This window comes from Phascolarctos cinereus, unplaced genomic scaffold (assembly GCF_003287225.1).
Source record: "Phascolarctos cinereus isolate Bilbo 61053 unplaced genomic scaffold, phaCin_HiC Scaffold_726;HRSCAF=1367, whole genome shotgun sequence".
In the NCBI taxonomy this organism is placed as follows: Eukaryota; Metazoa; Chordata; class Mammalia; order Diprotodontia; family Phascolarctidae; genus Phascolarctos; species Phascolarctos cinereus.
This window is the reverse complement of record NW_027556098.1, coordinates 379,852,425-379,862,847: the sequence shown is the minus strand read 5'-3', so window position 1 is coordinate 379,862,847 and position 10,423 is coordinate 379,852,425. Positions and strand designations below refer to the sequence as shown.

General features: G+C 39.7%; 1 protein-coding gene across 7 annotated transcripts in view; it reads right to left on the bottom strand.

Moving 5' to 3' along the window:
* Nucleotides 1–2,545: 2,545 nt before the first annotated feature.
* Nucleotides 2,546–10,423, bottom strand: part of HP1BP3 (heterochromatin protein 1 binding protein 3) — a 31,599-nt gene continuing 23,721 nt past the window's right edge. For 6 of the 7 annotated variants that reach the window (XM_020973127.1, XM_020973125.1, XM_020973128.1 and 3 more), the window contains 5 exons: nucleotides 9,927–10,017; nucleotides 9,061–9,220; nucleotides 7,132–7,243; nucleotides 5,759–5,896; nucleotides 2,546–4,368 (listed from right to left, as the gene is read on the bottom strand). In XM_020973127.1, coding sequence (XP_020828786.1) covers nucleotides 4,080–4,368; nucleotides 5,759–5,896; nucleotides 7,132–7,243; nucleotides 9,061–9,220; nucleotides 9,927–10,017 — 790 coding nt within the window. In that variant the 3' untranslated portion in view covers nucleotides 2,546–4,079. The other variant, XM_078145639.1, reaches the window with a different exon arrangement.

Sequence of the window (10,423 nt, the reverse complement as noted above, 5' to 3'; positions counted from 1 at the left end):
GAGAAAACAGAGGGAGAGGGGAAGTGACTTGTCCAGGGTCACACAACTAATGAGGGTCTGAGGCCAGATCTGAATTCAGGACTTCCTGATGCCAGGCCCAGCGCTCTATCCACTGAGCCACCTAGCTGCCTATAATGATTCCTTTCTTGCAGAACACATAAGGAAAGATGATGAAAGTGTAAGTGAAGAAGTGCCCTGGAGTCAGAAGCCTTCTCAGCCATGAGCCCCAGAGAGGTGAACCACTGGCCTCTCTCTGTGCCTCCTTTTCTCTGTCTACAAAATGATGGTGATAGTACTTGGACTGCTGACCTTACAGGGTTGTTTATAAATGAAACACTCTATAAATGAGAGCTAAGATTAATATTCCCAGAAATTCTCCAAAAGAGGAGAAAACTATTTCCTATCAAAGTATGCCTTAAGAGGAAGAATGAACGTGTGTGTGTGTGTGTGTGTGTGTGTGTGTGTGTGTGTGTGTGTGTGTGTGGTTGCAGGCTACATTTTGCTACTGTCCTCTGGTATGGTCTGTTGCTAAAACAAAAATTATTCTTATCAAGGGAAGGGGAAGAAGAAGGAAGAAGCATTTATATAGCACCTCTTATGTACCAGGTACTGTGCTAAGCGCTTTATAAATATTTTCTCATTTGATCCTCACATCAACTAGAAGGCAGGTACTATTACTACCCTCATTCTACAGTCAGGGAAACTGAGGTAGACGAGTAAATGACTTGCCTGGGGTTACAAAGCTAGGAAGTGTATGAGGAAGGATTTGAATGCAGGTCTTCTTGACCCAGACCCAGCATCTGTCCACTGTGCCCCAGCTGCCTGTTTAAAAAAAGAAATTTTAATCAGGTTATAAAATGTTTCAAATCTAAGCTTCTGAAAGAAAAGGTAATTCTCAGAACAGGTATTTAGCACTCATAACTGTTAGGAATTACCTGCCATAGTACAGTAAGAATTAGTATTCCTTTAAGGAACGCAGTCGTAAAATTCATCTGAATATACATCTGGCTTATCACAAGATTGTAGGTGTCTTTGCTCCTACTCCACCTTCAATGGAACATGCAGCCATGGGAGCCATTTTCCCCTAGTTTGTGGTAATATTTTTTTGGGGGGGTGGGGCAATTGGGGTTGTGTGGTAACAAGAAGCCCCAAGATCATGAAAGATGTGACATGAGGTCCTAGGAACAGAGTTTGAACTGAATATTTGAGATGTCTTCTACAACACTGGCTTAATAAAGCATTACTGCCTTTGGAAATACCTTTTTCCACTGACACACGGCTTCTGATCCCAAAGAGCTGGCATGATTTCATTAAGAATGGGGCAAGCCCCATTAAGATTATTTCTTTTGTTATGACAGGGTTGCAAAACTGGACAGAGCTATAGATGTAGTTTACCAAGATTTCAATGGATTTAACATTTTATTTTTTCCCCAATTACACATAAAAATAATTCCTAACCTTTTAAAATTTTGAGTTCCAAATTCTCTTTCCTCCCCCACCCCTTACCACTGAGAAGGCAAGCAATTTGTTACAGTTGTTTTTTTTTTAATCCAGATTTTAGCAAAGCAAAGCATTTGTTTCAATTTCTTATTACTACTATACTTGTGGAAAAGTGGAGACACTGGTGGGACTTAGGTCAGAACTGGCTGAATGAAGGTCAGTGGTCTGATGTGAACTGAGAATTAGCTCTCTGGTGGAACATGCCAGGGATCTTTGCTGTTGAACGTTTTTATTTTAGCCTCCCAGGCCTGGATGAAGTGCTGCTGCAGATCATCCCAGGTCGAGGAGGACAGGTTGTTACCTGCCACGTACCTGCTTCCATGCTAGGTGACAGGATTAAAAATATTTTGAACATCGATACTGGGGTCTCACCGGACTCCAGTTTCAATATGAGTTAGCAGAATGCAGTGACAGCCAAGAAAGTCCAGGGGGCCACCAAAGGCGACCGTTCTTGGGAGGTGATGGCCATGTGGTTCTCTGCCCTAGGGTTCAGTTCTGCAGAAAGAGATATGTAAGCCTGAGGCTGTCCTGAGGTGGTCAGTGAAAGAGGTCGAAGACCTATGAATATGTAGTCTTAAGAAGAGAAAACATGGTGGGGACAGGATCGCTGCCTTCAGGTTTAGAAGATTCAAGAGCTATCAGGGGGCAGGTCTTTAGTGGGTACAGACATGTTCAGTTTGCTCCCACAGGGCAGAACCAGAACAAATGGGTGAGGCTGCAAGGAAGCAAACTGAGGTTTGATGGCGGGTGACGCTTACTAACATGTGGAGCCATCCCAAGGGGGAATGGGCTCCCTTTCACTGGAGGTCTTTGAGCAAAGGCTGGAGTAGGCAGGAGGTAAAGGAGATTCTTGTGCACGTCCTTTACAGCTCCAACATTCTGTAGTTCCATGAAAACAACCAAACTGGAACTTTTATTAAAAAAAAAACCTAACAGAGAAAATAGCTTAATATGTCAAGAAGGAAAAGATTTCAAAGGAAGGGTGATGTTTTGCTACTTCTGGAGATAGACCACAAACTTTTAAAATAAAAGCTACAGCCCCACAGCCTTTTAAATTTCATGTTTATTCATACTTTTCAAAATATATGTACATAAAAAAGGAAGATTTACAACAGGAAAGATTGCCTTACATGCAACACAAATTCCGATAAATTCATGATGGGATCACACATGAGTATGACTCTAAATCAAGCTAATCTTCGCAAGTCCATTCCTTAGCCAAACTGAGGCTACAGAAAGGATCCCAGAAAACAGACTGCACATGGAATGAATATGAAACAAACAGGTTTTAGCCTCTGGCAGTACTCAAAGGACCAGAAAATGTACATTGAATATCTTAAGACAATAAAAATTTTAAGTGCCACAGGGAAGTTAAATTAAGAATCAGAAATGGAAATTTCTCAGATAGAAAGCTTAGTAATATTTAACACAACCTCACAATACCAAAACAAAATACAAAGAAAAAAGGGTTAGGTAGTCAGGCTTCATTTACTTTAAAAAAAAATCTCAGCGACGAAGCCACCCAAATGACGTCAAAGGTGCTGAGGAAAGGAAGATGGGGTGGGAGGAGGGGACGAGATGGGTCTGGAATCTAGTTTCATTTATTTTTAGCAAACTGTATGTTTCCCCACTTATCAGCATCTCTACATTAGCAACCACATAACTCTCCAATATTTCCCTTTAAAATGGCAAATAGGAAGTGACAACTTAGGTGCTAAGTCTTAAAAAATTTTATATATATACATATATATATATATATATATATACACACACACACATATATATATATATATATATATATATAAATATATATATACACCATTTGATTAAGAAGATTTTTATATGCTATGTTTTTCAGTAACAGATCAATGACATGAAGAATCACAGCAACAATGCATTTCTGTAATACTATTTAACCAAAAACCCAAGTGATGTGAGAATTGTGCTTGATGTGGAGACACTGCTCTGGTCTGGGCTGGTTATGGCCCATGGAAGCCGCCTCCTTTCAGATTTCAATGGGATCATAACATATGTGGCTACTTCTCAAAAGCTAAAAGAAGCCCCTCTGTTTCTTGTGGGAGAGTTGGTGGAGCAGTTTTACTAATAAAAGAAAGCTCTATAGCCACAACGCAGAAGACCCTGGAGGCAGAAGCGTCATACTGCCTCCCTCTTTACTTCTAGCAGCTGATGTCACATTGTTCTGTTCCTGAAGCTTTCTAAAAATATAAAAATCTTCTTTGCAATTGTTTAAAAGAAAACCAAATAGTAAAGCCTAAGCTCACCACTTAAAAGAGGAAAAAGGGGTTGGGGGAGAGGGAAAGGAAAAAAGAACAAGTAGAGATTACACAGTCTAGAAAAGTCCTGAACTGTTGCAGAAACTAAAATGACTGAGGAGAGGGACAGGTACCGAGAATAGTACCTAAAGCTAACAAATGACTAAGTTGGTTTATTTTATCTTCCCTCCCCTTGCTTTTCAAAGAAAAAAAATACAATTTTAAAAGCATCAAAACTAAATCAAATGCACAATGACCTTCAGAAATAATATGTTGAATTTTGCCACGGTGCTCCAGGCCTGCATTTCACTTCTTTGCTCTGAGAGACTTCCTGGATTTGCCCTTGGTGGAAGACTTCCCATCCTTCTTCCCACTTGCTGCTGGCTTCTTGGAAGAGATGCTACCAGACTTCTTGATGGCTGGTGGGGCTGGTTTGGTTTTCTTGGTGGGGGTTTTGGCCTTGGGTGGGGCTTTTTTGGGGGGAGGTCTGGCTTTTCCTCGTTGGGCAGCAGGGGTTTTGGGCTTAGGCTTTGAATCTCTTTGTTTTGCTGAGGTGGCCTTCCCTCGGGATTTAGCTGGGGCTTTCTTCTGCAATCTGTTAAAAAGTGAAGCAAAAGTAAAAAGCTGGGCCTATGAGACCTCCCATTTTCCAGGATGACAAAGAGCCTGCCGGCTTTGCCAAAAAAGTCACGATATAGATGGGAACTCTTACAAATGATTAGGGTCACACCACGAAATGGCAAAGTTGGCCAAAGTGGGACAAAATTAACAGATGTTGTTTAAGTCCTTGCCTAGCTCCAATTTTGCCAATAAATTTTTATTTGTTTGGCAAAACACCAAATTAAACATTCACTGTGCTTATGCATAGCATGCCTCTGGTTTAAAGTTTAATGGGGCAGCTAGGTGGCATAGTAGATAGAGCTCCAACCTTGGAGTCAGAAGGACCTGAGTTTCAATAAGGCCTCAGACACTTGACACTTACTAGCTGTGTGACCCTGGACAAGTCACTTAACCCCAACTGCCTCACCAAAAAGCAAAAATAAAATAAAAAATTTAAAAAAAAATAAAAAGTTTAGAACTTGCTTCCAGAGTTCAAGAACTTTTAGGTACCAAAAAGAAAGCTCAAATGAATAAACTTTCTATTTGTTAAAATACTCTCTTGGTGGATAGGCAGCAGAGAAGAGTGAGCAGAGTGCTAGACACAGAAAAAGTCTGAGCTATGTCATGCACTATTCAATTCGGTAAGGATTTAGTAAGTGTAAGGCACTATGCTAGGCCTGGGCATACAAAACGTAAAGTATTCTCTGTCCTCATGAAGTTTACAACCTACAAGCTGGCTGGTCCTACGCCCAGCTCTGCCAGGTGGGTGCTAAGTGACCCAGAATGAGTAGTGTCACCTCAGTTTCATCCTCTGTAAAATGAGGGGATGGGCTAAATGATCTCCAGCTCTAAAATGCTATGATCTTGCAATCTATAAGAAGGTTGTGCAGTAAAGTATATGCTGGCAACAGCAAAGATTTTGATGACTCTTCTGCCAACAAAGCTAGGCAAGGTTTGGAATAAAGAATAGAATTTGGTTCAGGAGTATTATGGATTCACTGGTTTAAAGAGGCAACTGGGAAAGATGACTCAAGGAAAAGATTAAAAAACAAATGTATCATTAAATGAGGAACCAACCAGTGGTGCTAAAGGAGTTTCTGTCTTTATGTTATATTCAGTAAGTAATTTAAGCTTTTTGAGCATCAGTTTTCCTCTTCTGTAAAATAAGTGACTGAAACAGATGACTTTTCAATTCCCTTCTAACTCTAAATTTATTCTCCTAAGAAGCCCCTGGGCCTCAATTTCCTCATCTGTAAAATGGGGTGTATGGAATATATGATCTCTAGAGCTCCTTCTGGCTACAACACTTAGTGATTCTGTGACCTATAATTATTCTCCAGACACAATCTGTTTACCTTGGATAAAGTCATTTCAAATTTCTATACCGTTTCTTAGGTGGTGGTTCATCATCTTCAGATTCTTCTTCCTCAGATGAATCTTCCTCATCTTCTTCTTCTGAATCATCATCCTCAGACTCCTCAGACTCTTCACTTTGCTGCTTCTCTGGAAATAACACTCCTGGGCTGTGAAAAGAACTCAGGTTAAAACGAAAGTCCTATTCAGGACAGTCAAAACAATGTACCCTTAAATAGCAGATAGCAAAACAAGCAAAATAACCTAGTCCCCTACATGATTACAAATGAGGGAGTTACAATTTATTCTGAAAATGTAGGTGTATACACACACACGCACACACACCCCTTTATTAAACATACATGAGCAGCACCAGGACTCCATGCTCCAATTTTCCCAGCTCCCTCATATTCACGGCCTTAAAAAAAGTGTCATGCCTCCAAAAATTCAAACAAAGCAGTTCAGAACTTGAAATTTCAAAAGGGACTGAGTATTTTATATTTTGTAAAAACTGTATGGCATCAAAAGCTAAGATCTTCCACTTTTTTCTGTCCACAATAATAGGAATTATTGGTCACTCTGATGAGTACACCTATAAAATAATACCACAATATACTAGGCTTTGAAATTTATATGAAGAATATTTCATTTGTAAAATACAACATATCAACACAATTAAACCAAAAGGGCTGGTCTATTACTTAATAAGAAGTTCAATAAAATTTATGCTTGTTCCCAAAGTAGAATAAAACCACAATGAGGTTCTCTTAAAATATTAAGGATGTATGTCATAGAGTTTTAGTAAAGATTAAATTACATTACTCAGAGTGAGAGGGCATGGATGGGCTAGGCTTTCTATCACTGGGTATACCAACACCAGTGGGATCACAAGCACTTTTAACAGGGGCTAGAAGAAGCACCTGGATTTCTCTACTTCTGAGAAATCACAACATATATCAGATAGGAATTCTTGACTCTCCTGCACGTTACAAGTTAAGAAGCAAAACCAAAGCACTTAGGAGCATATGATGCTGAATCCCTCCAGCTCTCTATGCTATATGACCACGGTACAGTCTAACAGTCTAAGTTGGGATTTGCAGCATCAGATGCCAAAATTCAATTATTTGTTTGATAAAGAAGGAACAGCATAACTACTCACAGTCTAATGGATTTGAGAACAGGGACCATTAAGAACTAGTTAGATGGAAACAGCTCCTAGCTATGAAACCTTAGGGCTTAACCTCTCAAGTTCATTTACTCATCTGCAAGATGCAAAGGTTAGACTAGAATTTAGGCCCCAGATGATTTCTAAAGTCTCATCCTGCTCAGTAAGACCTTGACTCTAGGAATTCAATTGTATTGTACAACAGGTCATTTGACGTCATCTGTAAAAACCTCTCTTTACCTGGGATAATATGGAAAACAAAGCTGGAAGGTGCCACTGAAGCCTTTCCCGGAGATCTGTTCCATCCATCCATTCTTTTCGCACTTTTGTAGGGTTCTTTTCAGTAGATGCACTGAGAACAAAAAGCAAAAATCTATCAATCAATACTGTAATTTTATATAAAACAATTGGTGCCTTTAGGATAAGGGTTCTTAATCTTTTTTGTGTCATGGTCCTTTTTGGCAGTCTGGCTTTTTTTTTTTAACTGCATAAAATAAAATACCTAGGATTTCAAAAGAAACCAACTCTACTAAAATAAAGGTGTCCTTTTTTTCTCATTCATGTTCACAGATCTCCTGAAATCAATCCACAGACCCCAAATAAAGAACCCCTGCTCTAGGAGAATATGCAATATTCTGGCAAAAAACTGGGCATACTCCTTGGCCAAAGTTCAAATGTCTGCATTCTCATGATATCCCAAGGGTCTCATGAAGCAGAGTTTGGGCCAAAGCTGCCTTAAGAGATCCATTCCAGAGCCATCCAAAGGGGACAGAGAGACTATCTTGAACTGCAGCAAGGGGCAAGGATAGTTTGATAAGATCCTGAAATTTATTCCAATGCTTTCTAGTTGTTTAAGATCAAGAACTGAACTCCCTCAAGTAGGTAGGTATTATACAATGACTTCATGGGACATGGGCAGGTTTTTGTTTTTTTTTTAAATGTGGATTTAGACAAAAACTGAGAATATGCATAAAAATTCTGTGTTCAAAGAGTAAATGTCAAATTAGTAAAGCTTCCATTTGTTAAAAAATTAAATAATCATCTTCCTTCAATTCACAAATTAGGCAGAAAGAGTATAACATAATCACCATGAGCAATTCCCTCCTCTGAAAAAGATACTTTAGACTGAAAAGAAAAACACTTCTAGAAAGCATGCCCTCAAATAAAAAAGTAAATGGTACATCCCATGAAAAACTCTAATCAGACTCCAAGACCATTTTTTTTACTTAAAATAATTTGCTTTGGTTCACTCTGTAATTTTCTCTGAGTTACTGAATTTATTAGTTTCACATTTTTCTTTGAACTTGCTTGCTGAGTTTCAGGTTAGAATCACTTATATACATAAAAGGCAGTTGGGTGGTACGGTGGATAGGATACTGATCTGAATTCAGGACCATCTTCCTCAACACTTGCTATGTGACCCTGGATGAATCACTTTCTCTCTCTGTTCCCCAGTTTCCTCCTTTATAAAATGGGAATAATATAACAGCACATCCCTTCCAGGAAGGATCAAATATGTAAATGTGTGTAATGTGTAAAGTTCTCTGCAAACTTTAAAGAGTAACATAAGTGTTAGCTATTATTCAATGAACATTCAAAACCAGCACAAACAACTGTGCTTGAGAATAGAAAAATCTTCATGTAGTTACCCCATCATTTTCCTTTTATGCATCCCAGAATGATAAAACTGACCTCTGAAATCCTTCAGTCCAGATCTTCACTTTACCCATGAGGGGCACTCAGGCAGGTTGTAGTGATTTGAGGTCCCAGACGTAAGAGTAGCAGAGCTAGGCTCTGAAATGAGGTCTAGTGACCCTGAGTTCAGTGCTCTTTCTATGAGCCATGAGGAATGGCCAGCCATGAACAGGGTTTCTCCACTTAGAGAGGAGTGGTCCTTCCTCATCTGCTCTCATAGTACTCCACTTCCTTATCTCCTGTTGTAATGTTCTGTTCGGTACCAATGTCACCATCCCAACCTGACTAAGTGCTTAGTGTACAATACACAGTTCATGTGTGGGTGAGTTACTGATGCCTTTGCATTTCCACTTCCACCAGAGAGGTACCATCTCTCCCTACAGCGTGGTGTGTCTGTGCTAGCACTGATAGCACAGTCCTTGGGCAAACATAGTGAGCTCCCCTGCCCATGCTAAGTGCACACCTAAGTCTTACCTTGGAAATTAGAATTGGTCCCTGGGTGGTTCTCCAAGACATATTTCTTCAGAGCAGTTGTTGAACAGGTCTTCGGCTCGTTCATGGCAGCAATAGCAGACAGGATTGCGTCTTCCATCAGACTTCCACCAAGCAGGGGTTTCTCCCCTGATCTCTTCAGCTGTTTTCCAAGGAGGAAGAGAAAAGCATCAAGACAACACTCTCCCAAAGCAGGTCAAGACAAGACTCCTCTGCACCAGGTGGGTCGGAGCTCCTGCATTAGCACAGATATGTTTTAAATTAAAATGTCGCATTAGGGACTTTTGCTTTCCAACCACCAAGAACCTAAACTAACTAATTTAAAATCCCCAAACCCTCTTATGGACACTCTCAGTTATTTTCTTCTCCCGTTTGCTGCTTTCATACTGCTCAAAGTATAAATAGTTGGCAATTCCTCAGGCCTAGGTATAACTACCCCAATAGGTATATTAGGTAACTTGTAACTCATGTGAACTACACAGGTTAAACTTCTGTGCAACAGCACTTAACAGGCTCCACATATGCTACTTTTGAAAGAATACGTACTACATTTTCATGGATGAAATGAATTAAATCCTTTTTATATCAGAGAATACTTCCCTTTAGCAATCTGAAAAATGAAGAAGCTGTGTACTAGTGAAAATAATAAATAACCCTATAAACCCTGTAAGGATAACAACAAAGAGAAAAGTTTAGCAACAGTCAAGGTACCTTACTAAAGAAAAATACATGCACAGCATATTTCTGAAGTGGGTTCAGGTAGGTATAAAAGGTAATATAAAAGAGATCAAGGAAAAAAAAAAGGATTAAGCCAAACAAGTTCTAAAAATGAACCTTTGGCCTCTGACCTGGAATGTCCCAGAAGCTCCTTTGCCTGTGATCTGCTCTAATTGGCCTTTCTCTACTGCTCTCTGCAGTGCATTCTTTAACAGTTGAGGTCTGAGGGGGAAATAAAAAATACGAAACAGGTAACAATCATACAAATCCAAGACAACAAATTGGCAGACAGTTTTCTAAGGTCCCTTCGGTTTTAAACTCTCATGATATTCTGTTTTCTTAAAACAGAACTGGCCAAACAACCATTTATAGGCACCTGGACACCTTGCCTAAAGCAAAGGCGATATGAGGCGATTTATCACTCCCGTTTCTGCTGCAATTCTGAACACACACAGACTTCTAAATGATGACGACTCCATTATTCATTTACCTATAAAATCCTATTTGACCACAACGATCACGTTTGGGTCCTTTTCCTTTGATCTCTTTGGGACATGGACCTAGCAGTGGTATTGCTATGAATGCAGTTTAACAGCTCTTTGGGGATAGGTCCAAATTATTTTCCTGA